The sequence below is a fragment of the Nanorana parkeri genome, unplaced genomic scaffold (genome assembly GCF_000935625.1).
Source record: "Nanorana parkeri isolate BGI_ZX_2015 unplaced genomic scaffold, ASM93562v1 scaffold125, whole genome shotgun sequence".
NCBI classification, from domain to species: domain Eukaryota; kingdom Metazoa; phylum Chordata; class Amphibia; order Anura; family Dicroglossidae; genus Nanorana; species Nanorana parkeri.
The window spans coordinates 621533-641582 of record NW_017306393.1 but is presented as its reverse complement, the minus strand read 5'-3'; the positions used below and the strand labels follow the sequence as shown (position 1 = coordinate 641582).

Below are 20050 nucleotides of genomic sequence, written 5' to 3'. Positions count from 1 at the left end.
GTATGTGTTCAGCAATATGGTACATCAGATCTACAAGGGTTGCTAAAAATGTCAACTCCTAAATAAAACTAAATGGTTATCTGTAGCATTCAAAACCTACTTTTTCCCCTGTACTGTTGTATCTATTAATGACTTGCGACCTACTTAAAATTTGGTTGGGAGGTTGGGCATGTAAAAAAAAAAAAATATTTTCCCCTCTAGATAAATGTTCCCCCATGTGTAGCAGTTGGTGCACAACAGGTTAACTGTGTGATGTCAGGTTCCCTTTGATAATGGTGTAACGTATAGCACACAATGTCTTGTTTCTTTCAGAGGGGTTAAATCATTTAACACAGGAAAACCTTAGTTTGTGACAAGCACTCAACTGACAGTGGGGACATAGGTACATTTATGCTGTGCTCTTGTAGAGTGTCTGTATCCTTATCCATTTTTTACTGTGTTTTTATTTTCATCAGTGTTGCACTTTCAAGCAGGTTTTTTTTTTGCATTTTTTTATTTTATTTAAGAAAATAAATAAATATATATTTTATTTATTTTTCGCATACGTTACTTACTGGAAAACGTTTACATTTTTGTATCTGCTATAGTTATAGGGAGACGAACAAAAAAAGAATATTTGCGAGGGAGATTGTCAGTTTTCAAAACACTTAAAACAGACACCTACCTCTGGATTTGTACATCATAATAAAAATGAAGGCATGGATCTCAGCAGGTGGCCCAGATATACGTACAGTACTGCCAAGGCAACAGAAACATGTAAATACTTTGGTACAAATTACACATTTATTGCCTGTGGAAGGTTTCCAGTCTTTTTGAAGATGTCCTATTTTTGTATTTCAGCACTGCTCTTTGACTATGGAAACAGAGAGACCCGATGGATATGTAACTAGTAAGTGGCAATTTTATTTAAAAAGTTGTGCCCTGCTTTTCTTGTGTCAGTACTTCATTTTGCCTGCGGAGCTTGCGTTTTTCTTTGTTAATATCTAGAAAGTAACCTTATTATAGGACAACAGGGTGGGGAAAATGGTGTAGCTTGCAGTTTAGGAAAATAATGTATTACGTACTTGGACATTTTAAAATAATTTCTTGGGATTATTTTCTGAGTAGGTATATCTGAGCATGATGGTGCATAGGACAGCCCATCATGACATGACTATTGTAAAAAAAAAAGTTTACTGACAAGCCACAATTATGGGAATAGTCCTGATTTGAGTATAAGATAAAAAAGAAAGGATTTTCAGGCAGCTAATTTAATGTTGAAGACCAAAGAAATATTGAAGGACATGTATAATTCTTCAAAATCTCAAATTGTCCCTGAAAAGCAGGGACAGGTGACTGCTGTTTTACTAGCTGGTCTGTGAGTGTTGCTGGTATGTTTTAGCATTGTAGTGCAGATTTTCAACACCAGCTTTGCTGGAAGTGAAAGTGTTAAGTGTTAAAAGCTGGCTTTATCATTCTACATAAGTCATTCCTATATAGGTGTGTTTGAATGTGTTTTGGTTTTTTTTCTTTACCCCCTTTCTTTAATATATGAGCACATAGCCTCAAGAGGACAAAACTGGCCGGACCAGCATTCTTCGCTGATTACATATCCTATTGACCAGGTTTGCCCAAAACCCCGAAGCTAGGTAGCCAGATTGTATGGTGTCAGGCTTTTGGCGCTAAGTTAAATTGACTGCAACAGGTGCATTTGTTCCCTTGCTCCTTGTGTGTTATCTGACTGCATAGCTCACACCTGCTTTTCTCAGTTGCCAAGCTCCTGGTTGACGCCGAAATGATATATTGTTTGTTTTGACATAACAGGGAGTGTTACATATATGTTGCTTGAGGAGAGGGTGCAGACTAAGTGAAATATGCGGGTTGCCTGAAAAGTTGAGGCAAATTTGCAATTCGCTTGATTTCACTCATAACTCTGTACCAACTGTGTTTCCAAACGGTGCCTGATTTGTAACTATGATCTTCACCATGTCTTCGCTTTCCATTGATACCTATGTATTACAAAACTTTTAGGTCAGATGACGGGCACACTAAATTGATAAAATGGTGCAGAACGTTTGAAGTTTAGGTGATACCTTTTAATGGCTAACTTGTGTTATTAAAGATGCAAGCTTTCAGGATTCCTTCGATGAATGGTATCCCCTAAACTTTGAACTTTTCTACATTAATCGACGGATCACATGGTACAATAATCTACTACTAATAAAAATAGTGGGAATGCTTAAGATGTTCATCAGATAAATTCTTGTATGTCTCAGACGGATACTTTATTCTTTAATCTGTTCTAGCATGTACCTGTGCAGAGGTGTAGGTGCAAATGAATTTGGTGATTAAACGGAGAGCTTTTATGTTAAGTCAAACTAAAATCTGGACAACAAATGGTGAAAACGAAAAGCCAGGAGTACGAATGTGAAAATATTGCAGACAGTATAGTTTGATAACATCAGGCCATTGCGTTTCTCTATAAGTCAGCATAATAGCAGTGGCCATTGCCATTTGTAACCACCATATAGAGCACTGATCACAGTAAAGCTGGCCATACACCTTACAGCCATCGCACGACTTTCGTTGTGCGATGGTTGTAAGGTAATTAAAATCTCGTACGATCTGCCCATCTTGGACAGGCAGATTGTACTTGCGATCACCGATGATTCCAATGCTGAGCGGGCAGTGTGCACTTGCGCTCACCGGCCCTTTGTACGGTCGCACAAAGACGTGCGACCGTACAGTAGAAACGGTTATCGTACGATAATCGACAGGTGTATGGGCACCTTTTGGCTATTTTGGCTATATGCATGCCAATGTGCTTCTAGCATCTTTGTGAAAATTGCAGAGCTTGGTCTTTTCTATACAGGTTTCAGGGGAAATATAAGGACTTGTTTCCACCATTATACATGGCTCCATGTGTGTTGTATTGATTCACATGTTATGCTTTTTTGAAAGAAATTACTTGAATGGAAAATTTAAGGTCAACACACCCAAATACACAGGAATGTTTTTTCCAACCTACTGAAACGCAACACATTGGTGGGAACGGGTTCTATTGTAAACATTTGAATTTCTAATGATCTGCATTCAACAGGAATAAGCTTCTCTGTTCCGTGTATTTTCCTTATCCCACATAATGAAAACTGCACCAGACTATGTGTTAACCATGTTTTTAAAACACTTGTGTACAACTCTTCAAGGCTGATGTCAGAGATTCTGCTACTGGCAACATCTTGCTAGTGACATGAGCACTTACCTTTTTGGCATGGAGGCACGCACTTACTAGATGGGCCAGTAAGACATAGCCCTCTTGCTGCTTCTTCAATAGTGGTAGTTATTCTGCAGTGTTCTGGGCCAGTAAATTAAGGACTCCATTAGGGCAAGTAAAGGCCTTTCCATTGCGGTTCTGCGCTGGTGATGTGTCACCAGCAGCAAAATCACTTCTTAGAACTTCACCCTTACTGTCTTACAGTATGTTAGTGTGCAATCCAAATTTCTCCCTTTTATTAATGACGGATATCATATTTAAAGGGTATAATACAATACATATTATGTGCTTTAAGCTGCCCTGGTACTCAAGAGTATGTGAAGTTTTATATATGGGGACATTTTATATTTCAACATGTTAATCGCTTAGTTTGATCATTCGTGGTCTAGCATGTTCTATTGATTCCCCTATTTTGCTGCCTGACATCATCACATTGACTTGAATGAATTTACTCCTTTTACTTTTTTTCTGTTTCTGTGTTCGTATGAAAGAATTAGATAACAGTCTGTTGATGCAAGCAGTTTGATGGCCGGTTAGGTTCCCTTTTACAGTTCAGTGCTTCCATTTTTTTTTCACATAGTTTAATTTAGTTTGTATACAAAAAGTAGAAACCTAGCCAAAAGTAACAAAAAAATCAAATTAGTAAGTAACATATTTACAATCCTATTCATCACTGTAGTCAAATTGCACATCTTGGGACATCCATAGTTAAATAATGACTGAGCAGGTCCCATAGTAGACCAAAGTAAATAAGGCGCTAATGTGCAGCATATGTGATTACACCGTTATATAATTTTACGTTACCTATTATGATTCCACATATCATGACTTGTCTTCACTGTTGCCTATGCACATGGTAATCTTTGGTCAATCTCAAACAGGTTTTCTTCACACTTTAAGGTAACCTCCAATTCATGTTTTTAATGGATACTGATTGTAGTAGTTTGTCTTGATCTATTTTGTCTTGCAATTGAATGGAGTCTTTTTGCTTAATGGCTTTTGTCCCCAGTGGATTTGACAAAAATGTTTGTATTCTTTTAATTGGAGAGACAATGCATCATGGTTTAGGTGATTGAGCCTTGGACATGGACACCAATCCAATTAGAGCTGCAGCTAACGATTATTTTCAAAATCGATTAGTTAGCCGATTATTAAGTTCGATTAATCGGTTAATCGGATAAACAATAAAATAAAGTTTAAAAAATGGCTCCAGTGATGGACTACTAGTTTCTATTAAGATTGTAGTCCATCACAGGAGCAAGCTTGGAGCGGTGGAAGTAAAAAAAGTGTGGTGTGCAATATAGTGAAATGGAAAGTGTAAATGTATACAGCAATCAATGCAGACTGGCACCGGCTATAGAGGACTACAAATCCCAGCAATAGTACATAATACAGCGCAATGCCGAATATCACCAGCTATAGAGGAATACAACAAATCCCAGCAATAGTACATTATAGCTGGCGGTATTCCGCATTGCGCTGTATAATGTACTATTGCTGGGTTTTGTAGTCTTCTATACAGTGCAGTGCAGAATATCACCAACTATAAAGGAGTACAACAAATCCCAGCAATACATTATACATACAGTGTATAATGTATTGCTGGGATTTGTATTCCTATGTATACTATACAGCACAATGTACCATCAGCTATAGAGGAATACAAATCCCAGCAATACATTATAGAGCACCATGTGGGGGGGGGTTAGGCTTACCTGAGGGACCTGTCTATCGGCGGCTGTCATCCCCCCACACCTGCTCCTCCCTACTACATCTCCCCGCGTCCCTGTGCCGATCGTGGATGTGGACGGGCGGTGAGTGTGAAACGGGAAGGAGGTGCGGCGTGTAGAGCGTGGATGCGGGCGGGTCTGGCAGCGGTGCGCAGCGTTTGTGGAGCCGTGAACAGGGCCAACTGTTTGGAAGCCGATTAATCGATTATTGAAAAAGTTGACAACTTTTTCAATAATCGATTATAATCGATTATGTCGATTAGTTGTTGCAGCCCTAAATCCAATCCTGTATTACTTACTTTGTACTGTAGTGCTGTTTAAGAGAGCCATATACTGTATATCTAATCCTAGGTCCTCCAGACTATATATCACTTTACACAGCAGAATAAAGTGGTGGGCTAGGATAGTGCTAGGCAATGTTCAACATGTGGTTCCTCTATTACCGCTGAAAAAGGATACTCTTGCATGTCAAATTAAAACCAGCATACTATTTTGAAATCTTAGTATATACGAAATCAAATGGGAATAATTATCATGGTATTTGGAAAGCAATTGTACACTTAAAAGCTGGCTAGAGACACAAGAAGTTGATTGGATATGTAAGCATGACTTGACTGCCTTTGGGCACCTCTTTTTGCTTATACAAGAATGGTGACCATTGGTGACTGTTCATGTTTAGTCTTTGGTGCGGGGTTGTTGGAGTTTGACTGCAGACACTCTTAAAGTGCCTATACACCTGTGCCTATCGATTTTCGTTTTGGAAATCGTCCACGAATGGTATTTCGAATGATAATCGATCAGTTGATGGGACATCAACAATTTGAATTACTGTACTTCTGCCCGAATTCCTCGATCAGTCTGGCTGGAAAACTTTTTCTTAATCGTATTAAAATTGATGGATTAGTGGCATTTTTGAACGGAAAAAATTGCAGCAAGTTGCAAACCAAAAACCGTTCTGTCGATCGATGAAATTCAGTGAGTTAGTATTGCTAACGAACGATTATCGAAATCGGCATTGGTCTGTGCTTGATAAACTATTTGAACTAGAATCAAAAAGGTTCTTGACAGCAACGAAAATACCCGATTGAAAATCTATAGGTGTATGGCCAGCTATAGCACCAGCTTATCGGGGGAAGGTATTAGTGTTTACTCAGGGTTTTCTAATCCATCAAGAAGCTATCACTTCAATGAAGCCCATACTGACAGTGGCTGCATGTATCTCCTATACATGAGCTTGTTCAGTAACCGTGGCATCAACATGCATATGTATATTGGCTGCACATAAATGTATGGGTACAGTTTCAGTTTTGTCTTGGTGGAACAGTATTTATTAATCAGTAAATTTCATTCTGGGTGATCAGTTCTTCCCCCAAGATCAGTTGGACACAGAATGTATGCATGAATGTATGCATGAACTACCACTGAGGCCATGAACTACCCATGGGCATATAACTGTTACATTTGAATTGATTTGAATTAGGTGACAATCCTCTACTGTCAGTGGGTACTTTAGTGGGTTTTGGGAATAAATGTACACCCTTTGGGAATACTTGAGATAAATGGATATGTGCTGGAGAATACCTGGAAAGGTTTTGTTACAGCAAAGGAGTACATGTTTTGTATGTAATATGTATGTTGAGAAACACTATTTTAGTGGATGCGTTTTGGCCAGTCTCACTATAGATATTGGCAAAAACACAAAACGTACAAACAGCGCTCTTGTACTAATAATAAGGGGGTGAACAGTGTGTGACCCTAGATCGTGTGCAGCCCTGAAACCCAGGAGGAGTGCCTGTGTATCTGCAAACTTGAAACAAAAAAAAACCCAAAAAGGGCGCAACACTAGGTGGGCTAACTGGCCGGGTCAGGAGACCCAGGGAAAATGACAGGAGAATAGTGTGACAATGGGTGCACTGGGCGAAAAACCGGAGGATAGCTGAGGAAAAAGAATGAGCACTTACATTTCGTTTCACGGGACCAGAGGATGGATGGCCGGTGCAAAGGATCGGGTCATCCGTGGTATATACCTGGAACTGGTGAGCCAGGGGATGTGCATCCACACGGGGAGAGGAGGCTGTGGGCGAGGAAGAAAAGGGGGGGAAAAAGAGCAACCACAGGAGTGGGGACTCAGTCCGTGGCCCGCTGTGTGAGTCCAAGTGCTGAGTGGTGTGGGAAAGAATCAGCGGTGTCAGGAGCAGGCAGAGCTGCTGTGACCGCGGCTGCGGCTCGTGCTGCTCGGTCACTGTCGGCGCAGGCTGGGGTAGTGTGCGGGTGCCGTGGGCTGAGAGTTGTCAGCTATCAGTCGGGTCTGTGATAGGAAGAGGGTAGTGGCGGGGTGGAAAGACAATGAGCAACGCGTTTCGAGGAGTGATACCTCTTTTTCAAGCTCGAGAAGGAACCTTGAAAAAGATCAGTTGGCCAGTTAGCCCACCTAGTGTTGCGCCCTTTTTGGGTTTTTTTGTTTCAAACTATAGATATTGGGAAAATCACATGGGAATATAACAGAAACACATCACAGGAAACCAAAGTTCCTTATAGTTTTCTTAGATGAGGGAATACATTGTTTATCAACACATCACACAGATTTTCATAGATAATTACTATATACGTTCACTAACATTTGGATTCCGGTATACTTCTGTCTGTATCTGTACTTCCACAAAGCTGTCCTCTAGTTATAATTGCAGTGCATTTAAAAACCGAGAAGGATAGGTGTATATATACTTTAGTGGGGACTTTTAAACCTAAAGTCCATGTTATGTGCATGGGTTGATTGGGGTTGATTGCACAGCTATCTGTGACACAGGTTAGGTGCAGATGATTCATATTTCTCTGGGATATATTAGATACAATTTGATTGTTTAGGCAGACTGTTGGAGCATATCTGTAGCAACTTTACAGATGAAAATTGCTTGATTACTGAAGTTTTTATTGCTTCTGTTTTTAGAAATCGGCCTTGTGTCATGTGATGTGCTGCTATGCTGTTATAGCTCAAACTGGACAAAAGTGTACATGGAACAATAAGTTAAATGCCAGTAATCGAGTCATATACATTTCAGTTTTGTGCTTAAACCACATCTATACCCAAAACCTTTTTTATTTTTGACAGAATGGGGAAAGGTTGAAATTCTTGTCAGGTTTTACTGCTGTCTGGGGTTTCCAGGATTTCCTCTGTGTTCTAGGGACAACCTTTCACCAGACAGGAAGTGAGGGCAAACATGGAACAAGGAATTAGACAATAATAATACAAAAAACAAACAAAAAACTGAGAGGTTCTGGCATCACCCTACAACATTTTTACTTCTGTCTGTGTTGATGTTCGAGAGATTTTCCCTCACATCTTGTCCTGGGGACAAGCTTTTCACCAGAAAAGAAGTGAAGAAATGAAGCCTCAGATGAAAACATGACAGGAGTTTTAATCTTTCCCCACACACTATCCAAAACATTAAAAAAAAAAAAGTTTTGGCTATAGATACAGTTAACCCACATTTTGCTCACGACCTGTGTTTTTCCTAAATTCTGTGTTTTCCTCCAGTTGTCTTGGGCCCCTTTCACATGTGCTGATCAGAAGGGCATCTGTGCATGGATCCCGTTTTGAGCGGAGCACTACTAATCCGATGTCACTGCTGTGACATTTGTGTCCGCCCAGTTTTTTTCCTCCGTCTTGCGATGACAGGAAAAACTGAAATGACCGAACCCCCTGTCGGTCTATGGTGAGTCGGATGTAAACGGAGATGTGTCTCCGACCCGATCAGTCCACCTGTGTGAAAGGGACCTTATTTGCATCAGTTGTTTATCAATCCAAAAATTAACAGGGTTATTCACAAAAGGGTGAAGCATCTGGAGAAGGCAGGGGGAAGTGAACAATCTAGGACAAAATAGCCGATTTAGAAAAAATCTCCAATTCAGCTCAATTTTCAGTTCAGCTATTTTGGCCTAGATTGTTCCCTTCTCCAAACTCTTCACCCTTTTGTGAATAACCCTGTAAATTTCAGTTTGGAGAGGGTGCTGGCAGGTAGAATGACATTGCTTATTCTCCTGTCCTTCAGCTCAACCGCCTGTCATGGCCAATCTTAGAAATTTGTCATTCTATGTTGGCTTTTCTATTTATTTTTGTTTTGCAGCTGCAGCAGGAAAGGGGCATCCGTCGGAGCTAGAGACTCTAAAGGAAAGATCTGGTCACTGGGTGCTCTAGATAAACATTTGTTGATTCAGCCCATCAGATTTAACATTGGGTGGCCTTTTTTCCTTTTTAATAGAGTAGGGATTAATGATGAACTCTTGATCATCATGCTTATTCCAGAACAATGCCGGAGATCATATCAAAGCCATTTGGAGCAGCATGACAGCAGCTAGCAGAAAGAGAGGGCAGCAGTGGCAGCCTTTGTATTCTTTCTGCGCTGTTGTTCTTGAACGTTTACCATTTCTACTCTCCTGTCCAGCAAGGTTTTCACTGGCAAAGACCTGCTGTATTATTTTCGTTAGAAGTTAGAATTTTTTGATATTTTAATTACTGATGAATCACCACAAGAATAACAGCATACTTGTCTTGTTTTTGTTTTTAAGCTGGTTGCTTTAAAAATTCTTACAGATAATAATTCTTAACTGAGAGAAGTCATATAAATCCCTAAGCAATGGAATGCCCTTCTAGCTGGGAATTGCATCCACAGGAAAGAACATGTTAAGACTCTGGGAGAAAACATTCTATAGGTAGGAGAGGGATCCTGTTGCAGATACCATATTCCTCAGGAGTTTGTTGTTGGAAGGCATCATGGAGATTTATCTCTGAGCTAAGACTGCTAAGGTCCTCTTCTCATCCTTTATTCATGTGTCATAGAACACAGTATTGAGTAAGCCCTGTTAGCTACTACACTACTTGGTTGAAGAGCCAAAAAACAAGAAAACGTCTCCACATCCTCATGGAAACGGAGATAAACTTGACATTGTTGTCTATTGTCATGCATTGTAAACTGTTGCTGCCCACTGTGCCGCATCACTGGAAATTGTAAGAATTTATCCATGATGGTGAAAAAACATTTTACATAAACCAAATCATAATGCATTATTAATTTATTATAACAGACATGGGCAACCTGCAGGAAAGATGGAGGGAATTTCTGCAAAGTAAGGAAAATCCTCTTAGACAGTGGTCTCCCCGTGGAGGCACAGAAAAAAATCTGACCAGTGTTCTAATTCTTCCCAGCTTCATGTAGAATTAAAGAATGCCCTTAGATACACTTTAAATTAAAATAAATAAAAAAGTAAAGGACTACTGTCTACTCCTGTGCCCACCAGACCTAATGTGTCCAGTAATATGATAAAAACAGAAAATAGCTAATACTTGCATAAAATCTTCAATGGACACTTTGCTTGTTACCCTAAGGAGAACTATGGGGAAAAGCCTTAACCCCATAGTTCTCCTTTAACTCATGGAAATAAACCCATTTTTCACAGTTCTATCTAGAGGTTAAAAGAAAATAGCACTGCGCTTCAAACTCAAAAATTATATTCCTAAAATGTGAAAAAAATTGTATAAACTGTGAAATTGTCACAAAGGGATACACAATTTTGTGTCATACACAACACCTGTGTTGCACAATGCCTGTGCTGATGGAAAAAAAAAAAAACACGTGCTAGTACATGTCATAAAATGTGTACATATAGAAAATCCTGTGTTGAATCTCACAAGTGATGTATAACTCCCACCTAATCTGCATAACCATGTGTGAAGTCCATTACTTGTGGATACAATAAAGTCCTTGTATGTGAGGATAAATCTTTCTGCTTTTATAATCAACACCAACGTCCGTGAATGCAAAAACAATTAGTGAATCAGTGCTCTCCAGTCTCCATCGTCCCCAAAGATAAGATCTGGCCGCACTCACCGACTCCTATTGCTCACCATATTTCAGATGAACAATTAGCGCTTTGCTGATATATATAGAACCAAACCCTATCTAGAGGTTGTTGTCAACTTCTGAGTTATAGGTTGTGGTGATGGGGGGGCCTCAACTGCAACCATTGATCAGCAAAGGACCACACAGAATGACCCTGATTTATTAAAGGAGTAGAGTATGTTAACTTTCAAATTGAATTTTCACTTACATTTGTGAATGATATTAAACTAAGTGAATGTTCTGTTTTCAAATAATACCCAATCACGTACAAGGAACATTCGAAAACTTAGATTTTTGCTTGGATTTTTCCTTTCACATGATTGGATGTTTAGTGAGGTTAGGTGAAAATTTACCTTTCTGAAAAATCCTGTTTTTTTTTTTTTTTTGTTTGTTTTTGTTTGCACATGGTTCTTTGGAAAGAGAATTTTCAGGTTTTTTTTTTTTACCTTCTTCACTAAGACGTGAAAATTCACTTTGAAAGTAAACCTGTTCTACTCCTTTAGTCAACCCCCGTGTTAAAATAGAATTAAAGTCTTACGTTTTTTGGCATATATCTACTGCTAGCAAGCAGTAGATACATGCCCCATGATTAAACAAATTAGGCAAATACCTAATTACTTACCTGTTCCAGTGCCGCTCGCTCCCAGCTGAAGCTCCCAAACGTCTGAGAGGAAGAAGTGTGCGAGCGCATGTGCAGTAGAGCAAGGGGAGAGAAGAGAAAATGAAACTCAATTGACGCAGCCAGGAGCACGCACGCAGGGTAGACATAGTAGGGACACAAGGAGTCTGCGGTGGATCAGCGACCGGCACTAGTGCTGGAGCAACTGTCGGAAACGAGTGGAAGGAAGATGATACTCGGATCAAGAGTCATCAAGTAAGGGAAGTGCTTACAGCAGCATTGGGGAAGGGGAGCTTTAATTTCACTTTAAGTATATGTAATGCTAGAGATGACTGCCACACTGTAGACATACTAGGGGTAATAATGGAGAGTGTGGTCATGTACTGATGTGATCGGAAACTGAAAATATGATGTAGAATATGGTGATGCTCTCACTCACACGCCATGTGGCTGGGCTACTCCGAGGACCACACAGGTATCGAAGGGCTGCATGTGGCCCTCAGGCCGCACTTTTGGCACCAGGATCTAGAAAAGGGGTAGTCAAACTCCAGCCCCCCAGCTGTGGTGGGACTACTAATCCCATGAGGCATTGCAAGATTCTCACAGCCACAAACATGACTCCTGGAGAGAGATGCATCATGGGATTTGTAGTTTCACCACAGTTGGAGGGCCGGAGTTTGGCTACCCCTGATCTAGAAGGACCATGGAACACACCATAGTCAATGTTTACATTTATTAAATTGAAAATGAATGAAAATTGCTTTCTTTTGCGTGCCAAATGCTGCTTTTCAACTAGTGTGAACTTCAAGTTGCTATATTATTGCTATACAATAAAAAATGAACCTAACGCAAACCTAAATATAGATTTTATGGTATTGCAGGTCAGTAGTGAAAATCAGAACTTCTTCCTCGGGCAAATCTTAATCCTTGAAGTGAGGGACAGCTGCCTATTTAGTACAATTATTCATTTGGGATTGATAATAAAAAAAAAGTAATATATTTTAGCTCGTCTTATTGACTTTCCTTAAAACTGCAGGAAGCTCTGTTAGGCTTTGTTCATTTTGCATTCCTTATGTTCGATAGGCTCTTTCCCTAAAGGCAGATGAATTCTGACAGGTTTGTTTTTCTTTTTTAACTTCTCAGGTGATAATGAGCTTGTGCCCGAGAGGGACCACTCCAACATGGCCATAGACCTGACCTCCTGCACACCTAATGGACAACATTCCTCCCCGAATCACATGGCAAGCAGTAAGTCATGTCAGCTTTTCAATGATTGTAGAATATATATTATTTTTGATGCACGTTAGTGTAACGTGTGTTGAATTTTCAATATTTCAGTAACTTTTTCTTTTTTTGTTCACTAAATGCAGGTGTGTTTTATTTTACTTTTATAAAATTAGTACCAATTTTTTACATATATTTTGTATCTAAATGACAATTAACAAAAAAAAAATCACACAGGCGTTTGTTCCTAAACATACAGTTACCTATTGCTTGATGGTAACAGTGAATTATTATGAGGTATCTATTATCTCTACCATTTAAGGTAGAGATAAAGTAGTCGTTTGTGAGATAACATTTAGATTCATGAGAGATATCAATATAGTTCTTAAAGTGTATGACCAGACACACTTATTCTATATTTTATTTTATTAGTTTTGCATAGCATGGGAAAGGTGTGCTGTGCCTGCTGGGTTTTTACTATCTGGGACACCATTACAGAGAGAGTTCTTTTGAGTTGCTGTCACTGTGACAATGGTCACACCAGTCAGGGAGCAAGGGCAAAATTAGCAGTAGGGAGAATGTGTCTAGTTTGTCTTAATTTGCTTTTGATTACTGCATTTCAATATTAATATGAAGTCAATACAGAGTTTTGCCATGATATGGTATAGTATGGGGTATGGCTGGCATTAGTTAGACCTATTTTTAATAGTAACTCTCGTGCAACCAGAAAATACAATTGTCCGGAATCAACTAATCCCCGTGGATGCCAGATAACGGGAGTTTAAGAAATAAATATATATTGCTGTTCTCCCAGTAGGGAATAGGTTACTAATGTAGGGCTGCAACTAATGATTATTTTCATAATCACTTAGTTGGCCGATTTTTTTTTTTTTTAGATTGATCAGAATTTTTTTTTAAATGCCATCCTTAATTTAAAATTAAAATACACAAATGGAGTGTTACAAACATAAAGTTTACTTTAGAATAAAACTGCGTGCACAATGTTTTGCAATCGCACTGCACTGAAGCGCACAGGATTGTGTTACCATGCGTTCCAGTGCGGGTGATCACACTGTGATTTGGGGTGCCATTGATATTAATGGAACTGCACAGCAGAATTTGTTAGGCTGAAACAGAAAATGACTTTTTTTTCCACTTTTTTGTTTTTTGTAATTGTATTGTAAGCGCATGACGCTTAAATATCTTCAGCCAGGGAATGACCGCTGCCAGTAGCAAAATTCTGCAGAGGGCAGCTAAATGTAAATACAGCAGGTAGTGTGCTGGTGCAATAGCCACCCTGCTATTGGCCATTTCAAATTGCAATAGCTAATAGCAGGCTGGCTATTGCACCCGCCCACTGCTTGCTGTGCCCTCCTCCCAGCATGGAGGAGAGAGCTAGGGGATCCAACTAACTGTAAGATTATGAGAATAGTTGACAACTATTCTGATTATCGACTAATCGATAATAGCAGTAAAACACGACAGGGGTTGTTATCCTTTCCTACTCTATTCAAACAATAAAAAAATATGTTGGCTGGATGCGCACGCACTTTACACATTTCTTAAAATTTGGTTCATTACTCGTGTGATATTTGTTTTTGTTTTTTTTAAATTTACGTTTTAAAGCAAAAAAAATAGCATGAGATTAAACAACAAACACATGTAAACTATTCTCCAGAATAACGGAGTATCACCATCTAGACCAGTGGTTCTCAACCTTTCTAGGGCTGGGACCCCTTAGTAACATTTGCCAAGTTGTGGTGACCCCCAACGGTAAAATGTAGGGATGACGCGGCTGCTGGCGGCGTTGCGGGAGAACTGACACTGATGCGCTATGAGAGAGCTGAGGAGGACTCTCACCTAGCACAGCAGAAATCACACAGCGACCCACTGGTTGAGAACCACTAGCGTACGCCGTAAGAATAATAAAAAAAAAACACCATAGGAATGCATAGCTAGATTCCTATTGGCTATTTCACTTTGCAATAGCAAACTAGCTATTGCACCTGCCCTCTGCTGCTGTCAATCACTAGAAGAGGACCTGATGGAGAACTTCAGGTCCCCTTCTACTGATTGGCAGCAGCAGAGGGCGTTTGCAATAGCTAGTTTGCTATTGGCTATTGCAAAGTGAAATAGCCAATAGGAATCTAGCTATGCATTCCTATGGTTTTTTTTTTTTTCTGACTTACGGCGCCCGGCAACCGATGTCAGAAAAAAAAAAAACGAACGCAGAGTATACCTTTCCGGGAGAAAGTGTCTCTCTCCCGGGTGGCCGGGAGCCGCTATCTAATAGCGGGAGACTCCCGGGCGACCCCTGGCAAATCGTCATTCGACCCCCGACGGGGTCGCGACCCACAGGTTGAGAAACGCTGATTTAGACAGACCAGACTCTGCACTACCCTAATTGGTTGGTTTCTCATCCTTGGTGATTAAAATGCATCTTTGTAAGTCCAAATATAAAATGCCTCATGGCGTGAGAATGTTAAACAACCTGCAGCAGGGAACTAATAATGTGTAACTGTGTGTGCTCCTAGTTCTCAGACCGGCTGCCAATCGGGAAAATTAGTCATGAAGTTATTGTCAATGTAGCTGACACATACCAATGCTTTTTAACATCTATGCTTCAAAAAACTCTGGTCACAAAGAGTGCCGTGCAAATGATGGATAAAGTTGGATTTTTTATCATTTGACCTTGTTGTACAGCATATGTGAAATCTGGAATGTTTTTGTGCTAGAGTAGGGAAAAGCTTTCCTAACCAATATTCCTCTCCCTCTTGACGCATTCACTAATTTTTACAGTGTTTATCTGCGGCTTCCGAATTGATTTTCTTGCCGTTATCGATCATTATTGAACTGTGTTTTTCTCAACATAGCAAAGTGTGGCTAACCAGGACATATTCCCATTCAGCTTTTAGAACGGTGTTCCAGGCAAAAATATATTCCACGTTTTTATTGTTATCACATAGCTGTGTGGTCTCATTTTGTGGCTTGTTTGGCTGTCACTTGCATGCACCATTTAGACCTGACATGAGCTCTTTAACAGAAATTGTGCTGTGTGTTATTTTTTGCCAGTAGACTCAACAGCTTAGAAACTTTGCTGGTAATTTTTAATACCGGTACTCACAAAGTATAGATGATCAGAGATCAAAAACTCCCAGTTCTCCCGGAACTGATCATTCTCATGGGCTGGATCACTCACCGGATGCTTGTAGCTTTTGGGAAACTCCAGTGGCAGGATTGTCCCACCAGAGTTTCTGGCTCTGCTCCTGCCACAGCTACTATAAAGCCAAACACGAGTTGGACTTCTACTGATGCATTCTCTGTGCAGTAAATAAATGAAAGATATAACAGGAAGGGTGAGACACTACAATAGAAAAAGTATATATAACCTCACAGTGAGAATCCCTGAGAGAAGTTGGTAGGTGATTTAGTCGGCAGTCATCCACCCAAAACCGATATATTGTTTGTAGATAGACTAACAATTAAAATGTTTGAAATGTATACAGAAAAAAAAGCATTAGAGGGTTTGTTCACCTTTAGGCGCATTTCCAGAAATTCTTCTATGCATTCCAGCATCCTCAGCAGATTACAGGCACTGTTCAGGTTAAAAAAAAAAAAAAATGCTTCTTTTGCATGCCACATCTACAGGCTGTGCACGGCCTAACTGCAAAAACTCCTTGGCAGGCGACCCCCTTCCTCCCTGTCCTGCCTATACTGCACCGGATGCTATAAGAGTGCCCCCATCACAGAAGGAACAGGCTTTGTGCTTCATTCAAACACTGCGCATGTCGGGTGCACTCTTTCCCTCAATCACAGGTGGGGTAAGAATGCACCGCACTTCAGCAGTGTTTGAATGAGCCACAGCGCTTGTTCCATCTGTGTTGGGGGTGCGCTTCTATTGTTTGGTTTGTCCTGCAGCATAGGCAGGACAGAGGAGGGGTCATCTACCAAGCAGTGTTTGCGGTCAGGTCATGCAAAAGGAGCATGACAAGGTATGACAAGCATGACAAGGTATGACAAGCAAAAAGAGCATTTAAAAGAAAAGTTATTAACAGCGGGTTGTAATCTGCAGAGGAAGCTGGATACATGGGAATTTTGGGGGGAAATGTGCCTGTTATTATTTTTATTATTATTATAATAGAGTATGTATATAGCACCAACAGTTTGCACAGCACTTTACAAAATGGGGGAGACCGTACAGTTACAATACAATTTCAGTACAATATGCTTAGGAGGGCCCTGCTCCTGAGAGCTTACAATCTAGTAGGAGGGGCAAGTGAAAAGGTAATAATTGTTTCGATTGAGTTTGTGGAACAAGTAAAAGGGCAGTTATGTTGAGGTGGGATAGGATTCCCTAAATAGATGAGTTTTTAAGGATCGCCTAATGGTGGACAGCATAGAAGAGATTGGGTTAAGGAGTTCCAGGGGATGGGAGACACTCTGGAGAAGTCCTTGAGGCGAGCATGGGAGGAGGTAACGAGAGAGCAGGAGGTCTTGAGAGGAGCGGAGAGGGTGGTTTGGGGTGATATTTTGAGATGAGGTTGGAGATGTAGCTGGGGGCAGTGTTGTAGATGGCTGTATGTTGTTAGTATTTAGAATTGTATTTGTTGGGCAATTGGGAGCCAGTGGAGGGATCGGGAGAGAGGGGCGGCAGACCCTGAACGGTTGGTAAGGTGGATGAGTCTGGCAGCAGCATTCATGATAGACTGAAGGTGGATAGCCTGTTTAATGGTAGGCCAACAAAGTAGTCGAGGCGAGAGAATACAAGGGAGTGAATTAGAACCCCTGTTGGGTTTTTACTGCTATCAGGCGCTTCTTTAGAGAGATTTCAACTCACCCAGGATCCATTCACCACCGGGGTGATCAGTGCTGCGATAGGCATCCTGTTCAAATGAACTATGTAAAAAACTACAACGGTTTGCCCAACTGTGGGTGAGCTCCTACTGTATCGGTGACATCCGTTTTACCAGACAGGAAGTGACAAAGATCTATCATCAGTCCGTGCTGCACTGACTCCTGTTGTGCCAAAGAAATTCAATGGGTGTTTGGCTTACTGTGGTACCTGCAGTTCCAAGAAAAGATGACAGTCAGCACTCTGAAAGTGAATTTACTTTCATTCCATAGAAACCAACATTTTGGGGACAAGAAGGTCCCCTTTCTCAAGGTTGTTCTCCAAGGGTCCTGTTCTACTGCCTTGAGAAAGGGGTCCTTCATGACCCCAAAACATTGTCCCTATGGAATGACCATAAGTTCTATTTTTTTTTTCAGTTCCAGAGTGCTGGCTATTTTCAATTTCGGTGTTACTGTTGGGAGTTTTTCTCTCACTTCTTTTGGGTAAAATTGTTGCTGGAACAGTGATTGAAGTGAAATCTGTCTATTAGAGCCTGAAGAGCAGTAAGAACCTGACTAAGGTTCTAATCCTTCTCTATTCCATCTAGTGTGAAAAATCCAATAATTAAGGGCAAGTGGTCCAGCCTAATGGAGAAATTTTATTTTCGCCTCATTCACACAAGCACAAGACTTTACCTGCCCTCTGAAAAGCATGCCATAGTGGATTGCTTTTCAGAGGCAGTAGAGCAGAGGCTTCCAGGAGTTAAGGAGGTGATACTTCTGCTTCCTGAATGCCTGTGTTTTTTTTTGGATCCCAATGGGGATTTCACTGTGCGGTGCAAAGCACAGTATTGCGGCATTGGAAAACTGTACAGCACTGTCCAGCTGTAATGCTAACCTGTCAGCTGAAGGCCAGGGAGCAGAAAAAAGCTTGGATCAACCATCTGTTTTTACCGCCCCTTGGCCACTCTACAGTTTTTAGAAATTGACCCCATTAATTGTGGTTGGATGCTGTGGGTTTCTCCAGTCTGCATAGCCAGGAAGGGGTATGTACATATACAGGAGGATGATTTTTGTTGAACTATAGTTCTACCGAATACATTGGACTTAGATTTTCATAGATGGTAGCTTTGTGCTGTATCACTTTAAATCCTGATTCCATTCAAAACCATTTGTTCATGTGTATAGTACAAAAACTTGAGTTGTGTGTAGATCATTTGTAATGTAGGAGAGACACCCTTCTGAAATACGACAATACTAATGCATGATGTGCTTCTGCAGAGAGGTAGTCTGCTGAATTGTCTACCAAGGATATGTCTGCCTGCCTCTCTATTCAAGCTTAATGGTGAGGAAGCTTCAATGGGTGTTGAAGGTCTTTTGCAGTTAGATACTGTATGTAAGCATAATGTACACTTGATTAAACTATTTTTTTCTGTGTTTAGTAATAAATGAGTCTTTCTTTTGAGTGCAGTTGAAAGAGACTTTAAAAATAAGTGATATTAAAATAATAATTAGTAATAAAAAATAATACAATGATGACAAGTTAGAGGATGCCTTAATAATTTGTGTCCGTCTTTGCTGGAGCCGTCCTATACTTGATTATGGAATAGAGTCTAGTATTTGCGTTACTGGAAAGCAGTCTGATCTCCTAGAGCAGACTGAGACAACACGAGCTACATTTTTCTTTTTGAATTATTACCTCCAGTCTCACGTCCTTTTATGCAAATGTTTCACACTTCTTAGGGAAGCAACACACATTGCTAGCACTTAACTGCTAAGGGCTCATACCCAATACAGTACATACAGGATCACGGCATGACTATACATGTTATAATTTGATTGTACCCATCTATGTACAATCTCCTTTTTAAATTTATCCAAATTTTGTAAAGAAAGGGCAAGCCATTTGGCTTGTATCTAATGCTCAGGCCCTAAAATTACATAGTTGGTACTAGATCTAAAGCAGAATGTACTATCAGCTTAAATGTACTGCAACTATAGTGCTATAGAGCACCTACATTGTAAACAAATAATGCTGGTTCTAGTTTTTGTTCATTGAGTGGTCTTGATAGACCACTCACATTGGGCAACCAATTAATTTTGATGTATCTCCGTGTATAAAAAATATGTGTGGTAACGTGTGAGCTTTATCACAGACATGGTGTAAACTAGCCCTTTAGATCATTGATTGATTGCTACACAGAAGTATCAAATCACTCCATGTGGTACAAGATAAACAAGTAGCAAGTAGTAGTGATTGATCACATAGCTAATTGCTACTCCTATGTTATTTGTGTAACTCTGTGTAGCTCACACCATAGGAAGCCATTTATTCCATCTGTGCAGCAATTTTTTTTTATTTGTGTGTGATTGAACTACTACAAATTGTCCAGATGGTCCTGAGGGCAAACCCAAAACCTAACCCATCTCTTGTCCTATAAACCTAAGAACAATCAGTCTGGGGTGATCTACTACTGTACTTAAATATAATGACTGC

General features: G+C 40.2%; 1 protein-coding gene across 1 annotated transcript in view; it reads left to right on the top strand.

The window, feature by feature from the left end:
- Window positions 1-722: 722 nt before the first annotated feature.
- The window catches only part of IKZF2 (IKAROS family zinc finger 2), an 82787-nt gene continuing 63459 nt past the window's right edge, over window positions 723-20050 (top strand). The window contains exons 1-3 of the mRNA XM_018553603.1: window positions 723-756; window positions 841-889; window positions 12643-12747. Of these exons, the coding sequence (XP_018409105.1) occupies window positions 856-889; window positions 12643-12747 (139 nt within the window). The 5' untranslated portion in view covers window positions 723-756; window positions 841-855. The remainder of the gene's footprint in view (window positions 757-840; window positions 890-12642; window positions 12748-20050) is intronic.